Consider the following 22,399-nt stretch of genomic DNA (forward strand, 5'->3'; position numbering starts at 1 on the left):
AGAAAGATCAACAGCATGCGTCCCGAAATAGAACACAGTAAAGAACACATGCGACATGGCCTTTAAGATTGTGTGTGACTGGGCTTCTTGAGGTTTGTTGTCCTGAACTGTCAGGGTTGGATAAGCGAACAGGTCCACTTTGCTCAGGCTTGACTGGCTGTTTGTGATCTCGGAGGCCATGATATGAATAACTTCCTTCTATTGCGTTCTGCCATGTATGCCATGGTGCACGTGCGATGGGTATTCCAGATGGGCGTTGCAGGCGACAGAAAGGTGTCACATTTTCATGACATATCAAGACACAGCTTGCAGAGTGACAAACTAATCTGGTAATGCTGGCACAGGTGGCGGTTGCGTCTTTGTTATTACAATGGTCTGGATTTGAGCTTTTGATGTGTGACGACACTAGGAGGCGGTTGGGAATTGCACCCTTCTTGCTTTTTATTGTATCTGTGCCAGTAACAAAGGCGTCGTGAAAAAAGTGAATTAACTGATATTTTTTAACGCTATCACCAGTCAACATGTGATTTTTACAAAAAGTTCATATGTATCTTTAAATATTGCTAGCAATAATGTTATGTTTGCATACTCGCCAAAGAGTGGAGGCTGGGGTCATTGTGGTATTCGACGTGAAACGATATTCCACTGAGTCTAACACTGAGATGCTGACAAATTTAGCATTCCTACAAGAGGGCGCATTTCCATTCTACCTAAGTGACTTGCCCGTGAGATCACTGTGAAGCCGTTTTTGGAGGCACATGCTGAATATTCAAGGTGTGGGCTAATTGCCGAAGAAGGGGTGTGTGCTTGTTCAGCAAGTTGCCCAAGCCGACCTCATCCTAGAGGTTGCCGATTACTGACGCCAATTGTTGTGCGTGGTGGCAACCCATCAAGCCAGTCAAGAAGCAGTTGGGAATTTCGGGGAGCAGCTTTCCTTCTGGTAGCTTATGTTGTTCGCCTCTTCCTGTCATCGCTGGGATGAAGAGTATGGTGTGCTTGCTTCCGCCCTTTCCATGATCCTCTTAGAAGTGGGGCCTGTGCATAGTGTGGACTCTTACATCCTCAGAGGCGAAGTTTTCTGACGTCTACATGACCTCCGGATTGGCTGATAAGGACACAAACTGTTTCCCTAGCAAGGGATTTAGGGAAGATGGAGGTTATTTGAAGAGCCATATTGCATGCTAGTGTGGGTGCCCCCCAGAATGATTTAGTGTGCTCAGTCATCATGTAGAAATACTCCGAGAACGATGTAGCTGCGTGCTACGATGTAACATGTGTGGTGCTAGCGAGTCCTGCAAGTATGAGTTTGTCTTTACCTGTAACTAAGTTTGCTTGTTCTATGCAAATAAACCCCCTATTTAGTTTCTCCAACCTTCCGACGACGTACTCATCTTGAAGAATGAACTCTTCTCAAGAAAGTTGAGACGTAGGTATGGGCCACCTTAGCCTCCATGTGACGACCTGGTAGTGTAAGCTAGCTACCCAATTCGAGATGCACTGATACTGTAAGCTAGAGCACGACCCTCTGACGCCTGACTCCAAGACCACGACACCCCAAATCTAACAATATACTAAGTTTGACAGCTGCTTCTATTGTATGGCTGCATGTGTATGTTCTAGACATTATAGTAGTTCAAAACCATTGAGCCTTGTGTACACATTTAAAGAGACACTAAAGGCAAATATTAAATCAACGTGGACTTTTAAAATTCCATTTCAGAAACCTTGCAGTGCTGTTTTCGTGCCAGGAAAAGATTTAGTTTAAGAAAAAATTGCATCTGGACGGTCCGCATACCTATCGCAATTCAAATCGCCTGCTCCTGAGTGGGGAGTCGTGACGTTGCATATGTCATCATCGCACATCGGCGCCTGACAGCTGGTACTATGGTTTCTTGCACAAAATGCAAAAGCGCAGCCAGAAATCGAACCAAGACAGAGCCAACAGTGCAATAGATGCAGGGAAAGTGCGCATCTTATCATAAGCACGGTCTTTGACGCTTGTGACGATGGGCCTCATTCTCGGCTACATGCAGTTTTTGTGAGTTTCGTGAGCCAGCTAAGCCAGCGCAGTACTACGTGATAACAAAACTACTGAAAAGTCTAGAAATAACAAAGCTTTTCCACCGCCGATGTCGTTGTCAAGGGTTACGCCAAAAAGTTATTTTTTCTAACAATCGAATAGCGTACACAAGTAGTATTTTCTTCCTTCTTGTAGTGCAGTGCAATGATCTTGTTATATTATGAGTCGTTGTGTACTGGCGACAGAATTTTAGTGAGGAGCCTATGCGTCATTGGGCTAGTAATTGAATGTCCCAAACTCGCCGCAGTAGCTTAGCGGCTGTGGTGTTGAGCTGCGAAGCCTGCGATCACAGGATCAAATCCCGGCCGCCGCGGCCGCATTTCAATGAGGACAAAATGCAAAAATGCCCATGTCCCGTGCATTGGAGGCATGTTAAAGATCCCCGAGTGGTCAAAATTAATCCGGAGTCCCCCACTACAGCGTGCCAAATATTCAAATCATGGTTTTGAAATGCAATACCCCAGAATTAAATTAAATTAAATTCATTTGAATGTCCCGGTGAAGTCTCAGATCGTTCTCAATTATTAAAGCTCTGTTCTCAATAATATTGATGCTTTAGACGTTCTCGAGCTTTAATCTGTGACTTTCGCTTGACCTAATATTTGCCTTTAGTGCTCCTTTAAGTGTTAATTCAGAGCTCGTCTTGCACATGAGATTGTCTAGTTGTAAGCCTGATGATGGATTCACCATCAGTACATGTGTACTTTGCTTGGTATCTGCAGCATATCACTAGAACGGCATCGTGCGGAGATACGGAGGGCCGTGAATGATGAGCGGCTGAACACCATTGCGGAACGGTAAGGGTATTCCTGTTGCGTATCTCTATTTTTACTCTTTTGAATCTTTTCTATGAAAGGTACCAAATTGTACCGAATTGCTCCTGTTTTGCTTGAAGGGATCTCTAGTGTTGCATATGCTTTGTATTTGCGGTGCCCAGTACCTTTTGCTGCAGAGCGTAGCCATTACTTGGAAGACAGTGTAGTGGTAATGTGGTTCCACTTTGTAAATTTAGTTGTCACCTCAAGAACCAAATGATACCAGCTTTTCAAAGAGAGCTCTCTTTCAAAATGAGAACTCTGCTGATTCCCCACTAAAACTATATGATTTCACAAGTGCCATTGCTATGGCGTCATTAAATTGCAGTTGTATATGAATAAACAGGCCAGCACATCTACGGAATGGGTTTCAAGATGGTTGAACGGTCAACCACTAACTTGTGACATTCATCACATTGACTCTTACAGACCTATGATTTTACCTGTCATGGCCACATATACATGGATTTCACTCACTATCTATAATGTATCCGGTGCTTTAGTACCTTTTTTTGGCCTTGCGTAAATGAAATTTAACTGTAGTAAAGACTGGGTTTTTGTCTCAGATATTCTGAAAAAGAAAGCAAGATGAATTGCTATGTATCTATACTGGTAGCTGTTATATAGCCACATTCATGGCTGCTTTGATGTAACATTAAAATGATGTTCACAAAAAATATTTCGAAATTAATATTCTTTTTTCTCTGAGTGAATTCTTGATCGTAAATAGCATTTCTATGAACTGGTGCTAGCAGTTTGCTTCTTTATTGCATAAAAAGACCTTCTATAAACCATTTTCCAACTAGAGCTTACTAGGCGTCGCCGTAATGCCCTTGAGACTGCTGTTAAACTTTGTTGCAGCTGCATTGCTCCCTTGTTGCTCTCGTTATAAAAGAACTGCAGAAGTGGCAGCATGTGTGTTTCGTACTCGGGCACCACAGTCCAGAGAGGAGGTGCTTTCACCCACCACGGTAGCACAGGGCCTACGGCGTTGCGCTGCTTAGCTCGAGGTCACGGGTTTGATCCCGGCCGCGGTGTCTGCATTTCGATGGTCACGAAATGCAAAAATACCCGTGTACTTGGATTTAATTGCAACTGAAAGAAGCCTGGGTGGTCAAAATTAATCCAAAGGCCCCCACTATGCCGTGCCTCATAATCAGGTTGTGGTTTTGGCACGTGAAACCCCGCAATTTAATTAATTTAATTAGTGGCTGCTCCCACCTGTCTGATGAAAAGTGCCTACTTGCCGAACAAAATGTCAGCCATGTGGTTTAGTGGCCATTTGAGTGTATTCAAAAGTTTCCTTCTCTTGAAAGATAATTTTTTTCAAGTAATTTCTGATGCGCTGCGTAATTTTGCAGACATGACAGGACGGCACAGGAGATAGACAAAAAGGCATGGGTCCATAGGACTCATGGGTGGGTTGCTGCAAAATGCGCACTAAATAAACCAAGGTGCCTGTGAAGCCAGACCATTTCAATTCAGAGGCTGGTTCTATAGTCGATTGCACAATCGGGTGATTGAGTTTGTGCATGTGATAATGGGACCAAACGCTTTGCAAAGCGACCAAGGCAGTGCACACTGGAATGTGAAGAGGCTGTCCTAAATGTGCAAAGAAGACAAATAGGCCAACTGCCACAGGGGGCACGGAGCAAGATACGGGAAAATTAACAAGCACAAGTGATGATTCTTTGTAACAACAGTAAGCACGATGCTTCAAGTGGAAGGTTACGCATCTCAGAAGAAGGACTTGGAGCTTACATCATGCAAGCTTGCAGAGTAATAGCAAATGATAACAGTTGAAAGTGTCTCTACAAGTTTTTAAGCATTGGCTCATGTTGGAGCCCATTGTGAAGCGTCAGCCATGCTGCTGCTTGATACACTGCAAGTCATCACTTTACATTTTTTGCATAGTTTTTTGAGCATGCACGCTTGGCAGTCATTGACTGCTGTTGATGTTGAACTTATCGAGGCTTGTCTCTGTTTAACGTTAGTTGTGTCGATATCAAGATGTGAAATAACTGATTTACTTCAAGTGTAGTTGGCAACTTCGTTCAGCAGCGGTGTTTTTTTGTTTTGTTTTTTGTCTTCAGGGAATGATTGCAACTAGTATCTCAAAGGCTTTGTATGGCACATCTGTCACACTAGTATAAGCATTAGGTGTACAAGATATTTGAGGACATAATGATGACTTCAGGAATACCGACAATATTTCAGACAAGATTCAATATATTCATTCCAAATATCTTACATTGTTTCTATTGCTACTTTTTTATAAGACTTAAGAGACATTAAAAAATATATTTTCAGCCCTAATTGTTGACTGAATTCGGCTTCAATAACGGCTAGATATTCGGATCACTTAGTACGTGTTGATGTTGGGCAGTGCTTCCACAGTAGCAGCCTTTAGTAAGTTTTCAACATGGTGTGACTGTTTGTTAGTTTCTGTCTTGGTGACGCCCCTCATATGTAACAGCGTACAGGTTTAGATATTCGGAACTAGGGCGGTATATTGATTTTGACGTGGTTGCAGAAGTTCATAACCAAATGTTCATGGGTCATGCAGGCGCTATAGACGCAAGCAGATCTATTGCTTAGGAGTGGCGCCTTATGAAAATTGGCCCAGGAAGCTTGGCTGTTGACCCTGCCTCTTGAAGCTGCCCTGCAACAGACATAATTTTCTTTTAGGGTCATTTCCTCCACTTGCGGGAAAAAGCATCTGAATGGTGTCTGAACCCATTACGCCACCGACGGACAAATGCAACCCCTGCAGTTAGCAGTGATTAGGCATGCTTGCAGAGTCTTATCACATGCTGCATTAAAAACAGTATAAAATGCTTTGAGATTCTGGCCAATTTAGGTCCAGATAAAGTGTAATAAACGAAGCCACAAGAACGCCTGTAGCACCAAACACAAAGATCAGACAAATCCATGTACTACCCATCATTCCATGGCGGATGAATGATCGCAGCGCCAGAATTCCTTCTAGTAATTGTAGAAAACTCTTGTGCCGTAAAGGGTAACACCAAGACAGATAGCAAGAGGATGTTAATGTCTATGGCGATTCAATGCCTTGTCCTCGGGTATGTACCGCCCAAACACGGTAAATGGAATTTTTTCCAAGTTCACATGTACATGTTGTACTTTTGTCCAACTGATGGCAGAACTGGTGATCGTCCAAATGAAGGTGAAAGATAATCTGTACAAGGAAGTGCGAATTGTTGCTCGTAATGTCAACATATGCTTCATAAAGCACATTATCTGAGTGCACCTGCTTTAATACTAGTTTGTTCTGTGGTTGTTCACAGGCATGATGCCTTGTCAGTAAGCTGGCCCGAGATAGGGTTTGTCAAGCTTTTACAGAGAAGACGAGTGAATAAATCACCTAATTCTGTGCAGCATTGTGGGCCCCAACACGTCATCCAACTGGGCCATTGAAGGCCGACGGCTGGTGCCACTGATGCCTCGGATAGTGCCTCAGACAGCTTTCAGCGCACTGGCCAACAACGTGGCTAACAGCGTGGCAAATGCTCAGGCAGCCAAGAGTGCCACTGCTGCTCCCACTGCTTCCGGTGTCACTGCTTCCCTTGAAAAGGAGTTGCTTCACGGTGAGTGCCGGCCGTGGGGCAAAGTGAGCAGGGCCTGAAAATCTGGACAGCTGTTTTGCTAACACGTGACTAATTCACCACATATATAGTCTTGAGCACCTATCAGTTCAGGCCAGTCATTGTGGGCTAAGTTCATAGGCGAGAATATATGTGGTGATGCAAAAGACATTCATCATGCTTGGGTAAGAATTGTTATCTAAGAAATGATGACAAGTTCATAAAGAGTTGCAGGAACTTGCACCATGCTCATTGTACATGCACGTGTGACACAATGTGATCTGCAGTCAGGCACACCTGTGTGCATGATTGCGTGATCACCCCCACGATAAGGCTACAAAATCCGTCTGGTGGAGGAGGGGACACCTGATAGCTTTTGTAGCGAACATTCAAGGGCAGTAGAAGTCTGGAAAAAACATCTAAACAAGTATCAAGAATCAAGTAAGATATTTTCAGAATCAGAATAACAAAGAAAACTTCATGGCTACATAAAAAAATTGGAAAATTTTGCATGTCGTTTCAGAATTATTCTGAGGATTAAAGGGTTAAACAAGGTCTTGAGGAATCACCTGCATTTATATCGAGGCTGGTAGTACTATACAACATCAAACAATAAATGCGGATTCTAATTTGTAGGCAAAAGGCAGTATCAAGCACACTGAAACTTCTAATAAAGCTGGTGCTCAGATGTTACGCAGTAGACCACAGAGTGTCGAAAGGTGAGACAGTGCAAGCTTTCCTCGAAACATTCCTGTGCCTCTTATCTTGTCTCACAGTTACTGGAAACGGCCCCAGCGCAGCCACGCCATCATGTTCGGGGCTCAACGGTCCAACGACGTCACCCCGACCATTGCAGGCTGCGGCAGTTGTGCCTCCCAGCGCAGCGTGGACACCACCGACCACCACTGGTTCGGTGGCAAAAGCGCCGAACCCAGCTGTTGTGAAGACAGAGCCTCTGCCGAGTGAGTACTGTGCTCTTGGTCTCCCAGCCGGGGCCTTGGTAACACCGCGTGGCTGATTTTGACGTTTGCAGCTGCCGAGCTCACTCATTATTTCGTGCATACAACTTCTCCTGCTTAACCAGGTATCTTTTTCCTACAGTTTAAATTCTCACTGTCTTCCCTATCTGCTCACTGCCACCACCTTTTGTTAACTTTGTGATCTAATTATCCTTGCAGTTGTTACGTTTAGTATTGTTTGTTAGTTGCTACTATTGTTTGGTCGCTAATGTGAGCAGTGAGAGAAGTCCCTCTACCTTTTGTGGCATCGCCTGCTCTATATGGAATGGACTATACACCATCCGTTGATCGGCTGACAGTAATAAGCCTTTTAAGTTTACCCAGCCTAGGGGCCATTTTGTTGGTCGAATTAAGGGATCGGAGTGACCACGCGTTCGGTAAAGTTCCTGCTGTAGAAAGCTCTGAGTAAGCATTTTGCTTGGTTCTGGAAGGAAGACTATATAACGGGGTTCTTCTGTACTTCCTTTTTATTTTCAGCAGTCCCAGATGTTTCTCAAGCAGATGAGGACAATGCCATGCGCAAGAGGAAGCGCTCCCTGAGCTTGGACTGCCTGCCAACACCACCAGCTGGCAATGCAACTGCTTCAGTGGCTGTGCCTAAGCCTGCTTCTACCACTGCCCCCGCCACTGCTGTCACTGCAGCTACTCCCGTGGCCACCCCTGCACCGGCTACTCCTGCACCTGCCCCCATCGCCGCCCCACTCGCACGAGTTACCAGCAACGGTCCTGTTGTGACAAAGGTGGTGGTCCCAACATCGCTTCCTGGTGCCGCTGCAGCTGCCTCGCCCGGCATAACAACGAAGGTGGTTAACTTTCCACCGGTGTCCACTACACAGCTCAGAGTTCCAATGACACCATCGCAAAGGACAACCACTGTGCCAGCATGCTCTCAAAAGGTGGGCCATAAGTGTCTCTTTACTTCGGAGCTGATGCCCCTTTTGTTATCTCAATGGGGCTCTTCGATTTGTCATCCTGGACTGCCTGAAGTGATGCTTTCAGCCAAAGAGCGTTGCGCACACAGTGTCTGGGGTAGTCCTGGACAGTTTTGGACGGCAAATCTGAGAGACCAGCTGCTTTTCTGGTCACTATTGTTTACTGTCGTGTTTGTTGCATGCATTGGGCAAGTATACTTGCTGCCGCAGCAAGAACTCTGCAAAAGAACTCTCTCAGTTATTCAACCTTTGAGAGGAGTAGCTAGCTTAGGAAATGGCTTTCTTCATCTTCATTGTGCTAATAATTTTGCAAAACTAATCAAACTTTTCTGAATAAACTATGCGACAACTTGCCTTGGAAATGGTGTGTACATGAGCTGGGGTTGTGGTAAGTGACCTGGTTTCTCACTGCAGCACAAAATTCCTGTTCATAGCCAAGAAAGCCTGCTCACGGAACTTACATTATGGCAGAGGGAAGCAGTGTGCAAGAGCTGCAGAACTGGATGAAGGGGGAGGGAGAATGCATACATTAATTGGTCGACCCCTGCAGAACACCAGAATGCCATTTTGGTATGCCTGGTATCTGTAGAAACACATCCGGGAACCTGTGGTGTAGGAAAGTACAGCAGGAATAAACAATAAGGGATCAGCACTGGTCAAACAATGGATGTCTCGGCAGGCTGGAGCCAATGTTTTGACAAAGGGACTTGTCTGTCGGAAGTGACATGTTGGCTCCAACCACATGTTCCAACACTGCTGATCACTTCGTCTCCATCTTCCTTTGGGCCACTGTACTTTTGAATGTAAATGGGTTTCACACATGGGTCGTCCTTTGAGATAAATGAAGAAATTATGCATAATGTTGTTTCTGACAAACCTCCTCTCAATCAACGCGAAAGCAGCAGCCTCACATGCTCTCTCTGAGCAGCTGGAGTTAACAAGGTTCAGCATTTTATTCCTCTCCTGCCATGGAGTACTTCTTTTTGCAGCTTCCAAAGAGACAGTCGCCTTTCTCCATAGAGAATTCCATGAGACCGTGATGCATGAGGTCACCATCATGTATGAGTGATGACAAATGCGTGATGTCGTCATCGGGGAGTATTCTCCCTTAGCGGCAGAGAGGTCAATTTCTCCCTCCAATGATCAATGCCCCACAATATTGGGGAGGGCTAAGTGCGTACAATAATTGGTATCAACCACTGAGTGCATATTCCTAGACCATGATTCCTGCCTTTCTCTTCCCAGTTATCGAGAGAACAAACTCGTAGGGTATAAAGAACACAGACATAAATGTGCCTTGTAAGTGCAGACTATGCTCGTGCTTACTCTGCAGGTGATCCTGGTGTCCACAACAGCAGCACCCGGCCCCATGTCTTCAAACCTGCTGCAGCCCCCTCTGAGTGTGCCTGTGGTGAAGACGGTTGCGGCGCCAGGGCACGACACCACTCGTACACCAGGGCAAGGCACCCATGGTCATGGGCCTACAAGCCTCTTCAGCCAGTCATCCCTCCTGCTCTGCGCCTGCTGCTTTCACCAGTGTTGCATCTATTGTCACCGCTCCAGGTGCATGGCTTGCGATTTTCACTATCACAATTACGCCATAGTGTAGTCTACAATTGTGCAGTCTATTGCAAAATAAATGAAGCCATTAGGAGCATGAGCCTGGAGCCAACTTTTTGACCAAGGGACTTGACATCATCAGTGCAAAGACAAGTGCCCATGATGAATTGTTCAGTCCGGAATCAAATTTTGCTTGCTCGGCCACTGTTAATCAATTTGAGTATCTGCATTGCTGAGACCACTTGGTCTTTTTTAGATTAGCTCCCCTTCTTGAACTTCGCACTAAAACCACAACGCCAGTACGGTCAAGCCTCGTTAATACGTACCCGCTTAATGTGTAATTGCGGTTTAAACGTAGTCGTGAAGATTCCCCCACCCAGCCCCCATTGAACCTCATGTATTGGCTGACCGCTTAAGTCGTAGTCGCTCATTGCCTACCAAATGGTTAGTGCGTACTATTTTTCGTTCTTGTTCTACGCGCACAGGCACAAAATCGGCAAAATCTCGTGCGCAGACGGTTGGCTCGCACATCGGTGCATACGAGGGCACGCAGTTTTGGTTTCGTCTCATGGGCTGTTTCTGTTGTTTTCATTGAAATCTATCTGGTTTATAATCTCTCAAAAGGTCACCACTAGATGCTTGCTCGTCTGTTGCTCACAGAGGTGCGATTACATCTGTTCCCAGGCAGGTGCTGGTATATACAAACGATGCTGCCGTATACAAACGATGCTGCCATGCCTGCGTTCTTTTCTTGAGACTTGGCTCGAGAAAAGCGATTGCCACTTGTTGGCGATGGAACGTTACTGCAAGTTTCTGACTTGTTTTTTTTGTGATGGCTGCACAACCATAGAGTTTTCTTGCATGCGCTCGCATACACGGTTCGATTACGCTATGGGCGTGTGCGCTGGTTGCTCTGCTGCAAATGAGTTGAGCGATGAGTCCTCCGATGCGCACTACTACCGAATTGCCAAATCAGAATGTTTCTACAGTCGAATCTCGATAATTCGAACTCGAAGGGGCCCGAAAATTTGTTCGAATTAAAAGAAGGTCGAATTAATGGAAGGCCACATTTTTGAAATATTCGAGCACCATAGCAAGATGAACTAACGGTGCGAGTCGTGAAATTTCGCGGCGCGCAAGCGCATAGCGAGTTGTGCCCACGCCGGCCAACGCTCGGTTCCCGATAATGGCAGAAAACGAAACTTCAGGGAGCGGACGGCTAGGACATGGCGACGGGTGCGCGCGTGCGGAGATCGCCGAAGGTGAGGGAGGAGGGCGGCAGGAAAGCGGATTTGGCCTTGGCAACTCCGCCGCTACAGTGCCGCCGCTTCGGTGGCTCCCCTCGCCCTCTCTCAACTCCCTCGCAGCTCCCTCACCATCGACTGTCTCCGTGCGCGCCCGCTGGCTCGGCGCAGATTAGCCCGCTCCTTGAAGTTTCGTTTTCTGCCGTTATCAGGAAGCGAGCGTTTGCCGGCGTGGGTGCCGATGCCGCCGGTCCAGCCTTCCCGGCGCCAGCTTAGGCCGCTCCTTGAAGTTTCGTTTTCTGCTGTTATCAGGAAGCGAGCGTTTGCCGGTGTGGGCAGTTCGTTGGCCGGACTGGGCCTCTCCCGCTGCATGAAGGGGTCTCTCTAAGCTTTTGCTTTATGGCGGTGCCGCCGCGTTATGGCGGTGCCGCCGCGTGGCGGTGCCGCCGCGTTATTTGGCGCGCTTCTGAGAGCATTGTCCGTCTGCGGTATGTTCGAATTAACCGTCGCAAATGCTTTCGTGTTCGAATTACTGAGCATTTTCGCCCACTGAAATACACATAATTTTGACGGGACCAGAGCGTTGGTTCGAATAAACCGGCAGTTCGAATTAAGCGTGTTCGAATTAATGAGATTCAACTGTATTTCTGTGTACCTGCATTTCTATTCTTAATACAAGTATTTATTGAAGCCCATCTATATTCATGAATAAACAATGCATGTCCTGACAACGTGTGCCGTCAAAGTAGCGGGCGGTATCATTGAGTGGGGTCTTCAATGCTGCATATGACTCCACTAGTGGCTTGAAAAATTTGTTGATTCACTTTTGTACAGCATTCCACTTGCATGGATGAAGTTTGCTTCAATTTCGGCTAGAGTCATGTCAGCTATGTACACTGATGGCAGCGTCATCAATGCTTGCGTCAACTTGGAGCTAGTCAGTAGCGCAGGCGCTGGCTCTTCATTTTCAATGTCGTAGTCGTCTGAATCCGGCAACTCTGCACAGAGGTCGCACTCGTTGTCAGCGTCGACGAAACGTTGAAAAGTGATCTTGGTGGGGATTGAAAGTCCAGTGGGTGCGCAGGTTGTTGATCACAGTGTCCACGGAAGGGGACTGATCGGGCTCGCTGTTGTTGATCGCCGTCTCAGTGTGAAGCCCGCATGCTGAAAACATTTGTGAAGAATGTCTTGCGTTACCACCTTCCACGCCTCCGCAAGCAGACCTAACGTCAATGTTGTTAGTTGTACAATCAATGCTGTACAGTCAACGACACTACCGGTCATTGACTGTATTCGTAACAAGATCTGCTCTTCTGAGAATGGAAGGTTGAAAAATTTGGCGATGACAATTATTCATGGCATGGCATGTGGAACCAGTGCAGAAGCCATTGAGCATGTGTTTCCTTCTCGTCTTTTTGCCTTGCATTGCAAAACTGTGTGGCCATTGCACGAGTTTGTGGGTGTCTTTCAATACTTGCCATAGGTGGCTAAATAGGCATCAAAATAGACAGCGGCCATCTTAAGTCTCATTCCAATTCCAGTGATGCTACCGATGCGCCAAATGTGCCGAACTGCGCCGAGAGATAAACCCTGCTACATCCTGCTACATTTCAGCAATATATGAGAAAGTAGTACATGCAGCAGTGGCCGCACCGAGGAAATGTTCATGCTCTTTCCGTAACATGCGACCCGACATTGTCTCTGGGGTTCACCGCTGGGGTCCGTTGGTCACAGCACCAGCTCTGCAGATTCGACGGCACGACTCCAGCCCAGGACTCCGGAAACGGTGATGCAGAAGTCGGCAGGAGCAAGCGCTGCTCGCGCCAACGCGCCCTGCTGGCGAGAGTCGCAGTAGCCGTTAGTGACTGCCGGCTCTTTTCCCAGTCGCGGAGGGTTGCGAGTCGGACACAGCGGGCCGCTGAAGTCACTGCGCCGAACTGGCCACAGGCATCTCCATTGCCTGGGGTAGCTCAATTGTAGTCCGGGGCAGCAGCGCAGACGAAGTGCAGGTGACAGCAAACCAAGGGTGACTCCGCTCACCCTGCGTACACTCAACGCACTCGACAAACACTAAAGTAGTGCAAGGGAGAGGAATTTGGCATGCACATCGCCCACGTGGTACGATGTTCAATGCAGCTAGCAAAATTTCGCGCGGCATTTCAGATGCTAAGTTCACGTGAACAAAGCTTGCTTTCTTGAGTCGAACGAGTAATTTCAATTCGTGCGAGGCTAACTAGAATGAGGGAAGCAAAGTGCGACACCTCAGCACCATGGTCTACCAGGTTGTGTCCCTCAACGTGCGACAGGCGGCTTTGTAAAGCCTTAGGCTTAATGCGTCGCTACCCTGACAACAACCGGCATCCAAAAACACCACCTAAAATAGGCACAAAAACAGGCAGCCGCGAGGAGACGTTAGCTCTGTGAGGTGGTCCTACCCCGCTCGGTGCACACAGCATCCGAGTTGACGGCGCCCACCGTCCCGGACGGTGTCGGAGTGCCCGGTGCCAGACCGCAATACCAGACAGCCCGTAGCGGCATCCGTGGCCCGCGGCCACCCGGCTCCCTGAGCCGCGATTTCCGAAGTCAAAGAGATAGAAGAAGCTATTTACATAAGAAATTCGGACTACCTACAAGGCTTCCGTACTCACTCGCCTCAGGCTTGCCAATGCTCCGTGGGCACTAGGCCTCGCTTTCCCAGAATGCAGACCACGTGGCTCTTGTACTGACGAGTGTACTTCAAAACAATCGCGAAAAGGCTTAGCATGTTGAAAAGTTCAAACAGGCTACAGCAACCGTCGCCTCGCTGAAGAAAGCACGCCGCCGACACCAGCGATCAAAATCCACATTAGGACTACGCTTCGGTTGAAACAAAGGTTGTCTCGAACCGAGCAAAACTGTCAAAATTATCATCGGATGCCCCAAGAGGCCCCACGTTGGGCGCCAGATGTGGGTTCCCGCACGTACTCTTGGGACAAAGGAACGACAACACTGTAGCGCAAACAATCAAAAGGGCATTTATTGAACCTTTTATACACTAATGCACGCTAGCCGAATTACTATGCATTGAACATTCACATGGGTGCGCGACAGATCAAGGAAGTTCGACTCACTGCGATCGGATAGTGAGCGAATGTGTTCGCCCCATGCTATGACACCATCGCCTAGTCATTCATGTGTACGGTCACAAGAACGGTGGCATGTTCGAACGATCCGTGTTCGTCCATACCGGTGCCCTGCTCCTAGCCACGTGTGACGGTCTCACGAAGCGTGGATCAGCGCACGCGTGGGACGTCCGCATCATTTACCGACCCCAACCCGAAGACGAACAGCCTTCTCTCTTTTGCGCCCACGTAACCCTCCGCCGTCAGGTGGCGTCAGCAGCGCAAGAATAGCGCCATCTCTTGTAGTACGCTGCAACTCCGCCGCCGTAAAGCTACGTGGCGAAGCCGGATTACAGGAGACGGGAGCCATACGGGGAAAACATCAGGGTACGCATGTGAGTCGCGCATCCACACAGAGCATGATGAACTTCTGAACCAAAAAGATCCGTGTGAGTGGTGGTGTAAGCATAGTGCTTACTGTTGACTCGGCTTGCGAAGAGACGCCTGCCGATACCAGACACTAGTGTGTTCAGTGAGCAGCAATTTTCTGTGTCTGAAAGAATTGTGACATGCGGGAGAATGGTCGCTACTCCTCGAATATGTCGAGCAGCTATCCTTCCTTCATGGTTGCTACTCCCAGAATATGTTGAGCAGCTATCCTTCCTTCATGATAACATTAAATTATTGCAGTTATGATACTGTCAAGCAAAAGTGCTGTAGTAGAGAATTTCGTTGACCACAAAGCACAATTTTCCTGTATATGTTATTTGCTGTGCAATAAACTTGCTTTCTTTTTTCGTATTTATCGTTGGTGAAAAAAACTTGCGTTTTTGCAAAACCAATAATATTCGTATTCGAAAAATGTTCAAAAAATATTCAAATCAGTTTGCACTTGGTTTTCATTATTCGAATTCGCTTCGAAATTGGAAATTTTATATTTGAATACCTTTAAATTGTAGCGTTCTTTTCCCAGTTTGTTTGTCAAAGCAAGGCGGCATCATATTACAAAGACGTGTTCGAAAAAACTGTGTTCTTAGCAGTCATAGTAGATTGGCTTCAGCTTCAATGCTGGCCAGAATTAGAACACATCTGTGTGGTAAAGTCTACTATAACGCTTTCCAATGCTGCTGCAGTGCCGTCAGCATCTGTGTCGGTGACAAGCGAGCCTGGTGTGGTGCGCTTGCGGCCACGGGCGGTGACGGTGAACCCCAGGCTGCCTGTCAGGGTGCCTCGCGTCCCTACACCCGTGCCTCCTTCAATGGGCGGTGGTCCTCCGCAGCTGCCCTGCCCATCGCCCTCGTACGGCAAGGCTACCATCTCGGTACCCAAGGGGGCCATCATGCAGTATCGCCAGGAAGGCAGTGAGTGGCTGACCTTTTGCCATCCGCCACCTGCTGGTGGCCTGGGTGCAGACGACGTCGGTTGGAACAGACGAAAAAGTGTGTTTGTTGTTGAGCACTCGAAGGGTCGGTGACACCATATCTTCACCCTAAAACTTTTTTCACCTCACTGTGTTTTGCAGATAAAATGGCTGCTGCGCAAAATCTGAGTTGGTTTAATAATTTGAGCATTTATGAAGGAAATTTTTTTCATTTACTCATGAATGCTTGGGTAGTCAGGCTGCTGTATCAACCACAGTATAGGTGAAAATTAAAAACTAAAATGGGAAAAAATTCTACTCGTTCTTTATATAGTGGTCTTTGGCACAATTTGAATTGTCGTCAGACCACTGTGAAACATAAAAGAAAGCAGTGGATGCGTTGCCATTCTTGTCGATTTCGTCTTTGTGGACATGCGAATTTCGCAAACTCTTGTGAATGTGGTTTACTTCTGTATCAGGGTGCAAGATCAAAGGTCTTGGCTCCACTATAGTGCTGTGTTGAAAAATGACATGAGAGAATATGCAAAAGCAAATAAGAGTATAACTCCTCGTATGGAAAGAGAAGAAAGTTGCGCATTTGCCGACTTTTCCTGGCCCCAACTTCCACTGCCGAGTAGAGATGTTAGTTTTGCAACAAACAGCTGCCTTCATTGCACTCAATGCTGACACTGTCCACTTTATTACTGGGCTTCAAGAACCCTGTTTCCTCCCCCCTTGGAAGGATGGGATGGAGCCCACCTTCTCTGCTTAAAAGTTAAAAAGGGATCAGTACAGCTTTTGCCAAACAAGTTAAAGGGGCCCTGGATCACGTTTTCTTGAAACCTGTGCAACACACTGGGATGAGTGTGATGCCTTACAACAAATATATTGCAGAAATTTTTGTAAAGGATCTAGTACTAATGGAGATATGAAAAGTTTGATGATTACTTTTTCATTCCCCTTCTGCTCATCATTTCCTTTCAGCAGGGCAATAGCAATGAAATAGCAATAGCAATTCCCTGCTTATTGCTCTTTTCTTTCTTTTCTTCTGTCCATAGTGCGCTTATGGTAATCCTTCGAGGCTGATACATATCAAAGGGGCCTGAAATTGACAAAGGAGCAGTCACAGGATGCTCAGGATACATTAACAACTGCCACTTCCCTGTTTCCTAGAAAATGTGGAAGGATGTGCATGCGCATGCCCAAAGGTTGGTGTCCATGGCCTTTGTGCTTCGTGGGACATCTGCTGATCTTGCCCATTTTTAAATACTAAAAGTGCAAGGGTTTAGAAAGCGGCAGGAGAGAGCGAGCAATCTATTACGTGGGATTTGAGCTTTATTGCTCCAAGCAGTGGAATAATATTTAGTTCACATGTTCGCAACAGCATTGTCTACAGATGGCAAGCATTTTTCTGTTACCATTTTCAAAAAGCGTTCCAGTAGCCCTTTATGCAAAAGACAGGACAGCTCAGCCATTTGCGAAAAAGTTGAGGGATGCTGGTGGCAGTCTCTTTTGCAGTCACTAATGTGTAGCTGCTGATAGCTGCAGAAGTTCCTTCGATTTCTCAATGAACTGGCAACTCCATTTCCCTGCCTTATCCTGTTGTTGCAGCAGTGAAGATAATTGCTCAAAGCCAGCTGCCCATCTCTGGCACCAAGCTTGTGACCAAGTCGGGCCCTGGCTCCTCCAGTGCAACCTCCTCTTCCTCCTCCACCTCCCTCAACATGGCACCACGGGTTTCCACAGTCTCCATTACAAGTAGGCTGCGTGGTGCTTCTTTGCTTGCTGCTTGCGTGTTTGCTTGTTTGTTTGTTTTTTTTGTTTGTTTGTTTGTTTGTTGATACCGTTAGCCCCTGAAAGGGCCATTACAGGAGTGGTAATACAAAAACAAAAGACAATGTTTCACTTTCATGTAAAACATAAGTTAACATAACAAAGCATGAACATAGCAGTATAGGCAAAGTAGGGCACGTGTGTTTAAAAAATTTTGTTTTATTTTGTTTTGTTTTTCTTTTTTTCCCCCCCCACATTAATATTTGGGACAAGATAGCACACTGTGAATAATAGTACACAATAAACAGTAAATTATAAAATTGCACCATTGAAATAAATAAATGATTCAAGCAACGTTAAAAATTAATTGGTAGAAGATTTTACGACTGAGTCTGGAAGCAGTTCCTTTCTCGGATTACCCTGGGGAAATAGCTCATAGGCATCATTTCATGTGAGTGGTGCCGTATACATACTATGCCGATGTCTTGAACGCTCATTTGGCTGAAATTTAAGAAACTTTGGTGCATTGATTTTGAGGTTCATTGTGAATTACTAGGAAGAGAAATTTTAGTCTCTTGAACATTGTTCTCAGTTCCAGCGTAACTAGATTTGTTGACCTGCAAACATCTGTAGGATAGTGCAAGTGGCAATATTTGTTAAAGATAAACCGGGAGGCTAGGCACTGGACGCTGTCTAGTTGTTGGCGATTTGTTACTGTGTATGGATGCCAAGCTATCTTCACATACTCTAGTAGGCCTTGTAGGTATCCTATAGGGCATGCTTTTTATTTTGGTTGTCATACTACTCAAATTACCTCTTCGACTCCATAGGGCTCTGTTAGCCTGGTTACATACTACATCAAGGTGTATGTTACACTTGAGATCTGAAGTGAAAAGTAGACCTAAATATTTGTGTTCAATTGCCATCTTTAAGTTTACTATCCCCAATATTATACTAATAATGGCGGGTCATTTTTTTTCTCGTAATAGACATAAAAATTGATTCCATTCGGCTAAGCATCATTTGCTATTTGTTACGCCATCCCCAAATTTTCTGCAGATTAGTTTGTAATTATAATTGATCCTGAAGAGTGTCTACCTTGTTAAATAAAGCACAGTAATTTGCGAATAATCTCACTGGGACTGTTTGTGATTCTAATTGATCCTGAAGAGTGTCTACCTTGTTAAATAAAGCACAGTCATCTATGAATAATCTCACTGGGACTGTAATGCCATTTAGCAAATCGTTAATAAATATTAAAAAATAAATCCAACGGCTTTGCTATACACCTGGCTTTCTCAGGGAGAATGCATTATTAGTATTCAAGTGTTCACTGGAGCTCCAACTTGTAATAAAGGCCTGCAGCATGATCTTCAGTTAATAGACACCTGTATGCTGTCAGAAAAAGAAAAAAAAAAGTTAAAATAAAAAGAAGCAGAGGAAGATGCATCACCTGGCACATGGATGCAGCATAGCATTTCTGTGCTGTGCCAGCTATTTCAGAGGCCATGTTCTGTGGACTCTATAGCCCTTGGGGATTCAGAGAACAGTGCAAAGAGAGTAACACATTTCCACATAGAGTGTGGTGTGAAGATTAGCATCCTTGAATTCTTCTATTGAAAAATTCAATAAAATTGATGTGTGTGTGTGTTCCAGTGTGTCATATTTTGCTTTGTATTATCAGTCGGCTACTTTTGATGAATTGTAGCTAGAACGATTTACATCAGTGGGAGCTGGTTCGGCACTTCTGACATTCTAATTTGGAGATGCCTCTTCATGCACTTCCATCATTTTCTTGTTTACCGAAGCTCTGTTGCCGACAAAAGTGGCAAGTTTGTTATTTGGGAACATTAATCTGTCAGCTAAGCACGACTTCAGAATTTTGGGCTTTAGTGCTACTTCAGAATATTCAAAAGTCTGAATAAATCTCCCCATAGCACCTCCTCAGGCATCAGTATTTTCATACAACTGCCGTCCGAGTTAATGCAGACGTTTTAGATGTTGCAACTCGTTGCACACTGCTAACCAAGTGGTCTTTTGTTTCACCCACAGGCAATCAGACCCGGGTAGTGAATGTGATCACGACATCGCAGCCTGGTGTAGTTCGAACTCTGAGCCGAACAGTGACCCCCGGCACGTCAGGTTTGAGCCAGCGCCCAAGTCCCACAGGGCTGCGACCCACACTGGGCTCAGGCGCAAAGCCTAACGTGATTGTCGTGCACAAGGCCCAGGTGTGGCCTCAAGCTCAGCCTGGAATGGCATCATCGTCATCATCTCATCTCAACCGGTCTACAGTGCGTTACATCGCCTTGAGTTAGAAGTCCTTTTACTGTGGCATTCATTTCAGACTTTTCTTTGACATGCTTAAATATCTGTGCACCTGGGCCGTTATAATGTAACGATTCTATCCAATTGTCATTCCTTGTTGGGCTTCGTCAGTGGTCAGAGTGGCGCTCTGCCCGCGTTATTAGAGGCATTAGCCGTCCGTGAACAGTGGGTGATAACAGTGGCATAAAATTGAGAGGAAGGAATCGCTACAATATGCCAGTCCTGCTTGATTTTCCTGGCTTAGTACAGGTCTCTGTGAAAAACAGTCATGAGGTAATGTTCACCCATGTGGTGTTGAGCTAGTGCACCTTCTTCTGGTTAGCTAAGCTTTAAAAGAGGCATGCAATCAAGACCCCATACATGGGCTGTCCAAGTGCACAGGTTTACGTAATTCTGAGTATCAGGAGAGCACAAGTCAAAATACATACGCTGCAGCACGTGATGTCCACACATGTGATGGGTGCATGCAGGTCCTTTCATGTTTGCAAGCTTGCCAAGGCACTGATTTTGCCATGTGGCTACACTTCGCAACACAAGAAAGGGGGGTCACTGGTACTACTTTAGCTAGCGTTGTTGCATATTTCTGCCGCCATGGCTGTGATTGATTCAAATTCTTTGATCTGAGCAAGCACATGCTACTCATCTGACATGGCATGGTCGTATAATACATGTGCTGCTGGTGACTGCACCAGACGGCCAATTCCTTGTCAAATTCCAGTTGCAAAGCTACAATAGAGCAATAATGAGGAAGGAAGCAAGGCATTACCAATTTTTCCTCTGGTGAAAAACTAAAACACAGGAAATCTTTCAGACCCACACGAATCCTTCTGCTAAGTGAACGAAGGTTACAACAGCTTAGCCCAACACTTCTCTTACAAGTGGCTGGAAAATGCAAGTGCCTGACAGGCCTAGTTGCTGATGCCGTTCGAGCCGGAATAATGCATTATCTGTGCCATTTGGACCTCAAAGAACCCTGTTTTTCTCATTTGCTCATGAATACACCTAACTGCCTAGCAGAGACCATTTGACCCATTATTAGGCAGGGAGGCTGCCATCTTGGCAGGTGGTCATATGTATCTTCTCTCTTATTGGAAAACTCATGCTTTCATATGGAGAGTGCAGTGCAGTGTGCCTTTGCTCACATCTTGTCTTTTTTACCGGCAACTGTGTTAGAAGTAGGGACCCTCATGTCGCATTTGGTCTGGTGAAGCTAGCCTCGTGTTAACCAGCCTTACCTGCCATTGTGTGGCATAGTTGTCTTCTGAGGAGCTCTGTTATGTATAAAGATGCATGGGAATGACTATATACAGGTATATTTACAAGTGCATATGCATGTAGCTCTGCCCAGAATGAACAGCCCATGCCAAGTTAAAACGTCATCCTCTTCGTCCTTTCAGTCATAACAGGCTTGCTACTGGTCATTGAAGCAACTCGTCCGTAGCATTGTCCCTGGCACCGTCCCGGAGCTCTAAAAGGAGTCATCGTAAGCACAATGGCAGATTGAGCCTTGATAGTGAACGATGTCAGTGGATGGAAGGAGAGACAACGTGTCGGAACTGACAGGGGCAATCTCGTAGGTAACAGGTGCCACTTGTCGCAGCACACAGTATGGACCTGTGTACCGGGAAAGCTTTTCGGAGAGGCTCACACGGTGGGAAGGGGACCAGAGAAGCACAAGTGCACCAGGAGAAAAAGTCGCTTTGCAGGGCGAAGCATCATAGCGACGCCTCTGGTTGGTTTGGGATGCTGTAAGCCGAGCGCGGGCAAGCTGACGGGCGTGGCCAACCCGCGCAATGACGTCACGTGCGTACTCGCTAGTGAAGGTGGCAGGTGGTGGGAGCATAGTGTCGAGAGGTAGAAAGGTGAAAATCTAGCTGTGTCATGACAGGAGGAATTATGCGCAAAAGTTACGTAGGGAAGAGCAAGGTCCCAATCACACTAGTCCGGTGAAACAATACAAAACGAGCATGTCTGTGAGAGTGCAGTTCAAGCGTTCCGTGAGGCCGATGGTCTGGGGATGGTAAGGAGTGTTCAGTTTGGTCAATCGAACAGGAGCGCCGTGAAACATTATGATGTCACGTAACAAGAAGTCCACGACATCAGTTGCACAACTGGTCAGCAGAGCTCGGGTAATTAGCGAGTAGCATAATCAGTAGCCACTGCTATCCATTTGTTTCCCAAGGTGGATGTGGGAAAAGGGCCAAGAAGGTCTAATACAACGCGAAAGAATGGTTCCGTGGGTATGTGGATTGGCTGAAGGTGACCAGCAGGTAGTAGCAGGGGTATTTTGTGAAGTTGGCACAATTCACAAGTGGCAACGTAGCGGCGGACGGAGTGTGGAAGGCCTGGCCAATAGAAACGTTGCCAGACACGCTTGTTTGTTTCCATCGCAAAGTTTGCCATACAGTATATTATGGCTAAATAAATGCCTACTTGCAGCCCTCCTTTTGAAGAAGCTGCATGAGTGGCCTGGGGAGCTTATTGCCCATAATTAGCCGTTCACAGTCTGTGGGTTGGTCTGTCCGTAACCCGGCACCTCGAAGCACTTTCCCTCTTGTGGCTTTTGGCCCTGGACACAGCCA

At 46.3% G+C, this 22,399-nt stretch overlaps 1 protein-coding gene across 1 annotated transcript in view; it reads left to right on the forward strand.

Annotated features, from left to right (window-relative positions):
* LOC119440359 (mucin-4-like) overlaps window positions 1-22,399 on the forward strand; it is an 86,260-nt gene that overhangs the window by 14,828 nt on the left and 49,033 nt on the right. Inside the window, 9 exon segments of the mRNA XM_049662880.1 lie at window positions 2,803-2,877; window positions 6,295-6,503; window positions 7,277-7,471; window positions 8,000-8,415; window positions 9,785-9,883; window positions 9,885-10,014; window positions 15,490-15,717; window positions 17,328-17,474; window positions 19,542-19,783. Coding sequence (XP_049518837.1) covers window positions 2,803-2,877; window positions 6,295-6,503; window positions 7,277-7,471; window positions 8,000-8,415; window positions 9,785-9,883; window positions 9,885-10,014; window positions 15,490-15,717; window positions 17,328-17,474; window positions 19,542-19,783 — 1,741 coding nt within the window.

This window comes from Dermacentor silvarum, chromosome 2 (assembly GCF_013339745.2).
Source record: "Dermacentor silvarum isolate Dsil-2018 chromosome 2, BIME_Dsil_1.4, whole genome shotgun sequence".
In the NCBI taxonomy this organism is placed as follows: Eukaryota; Metazoa; Arthropoda; class Arachnida; order Ixodida; family Ixodidae; genus Dermacentor; species Dermacentor silvarum.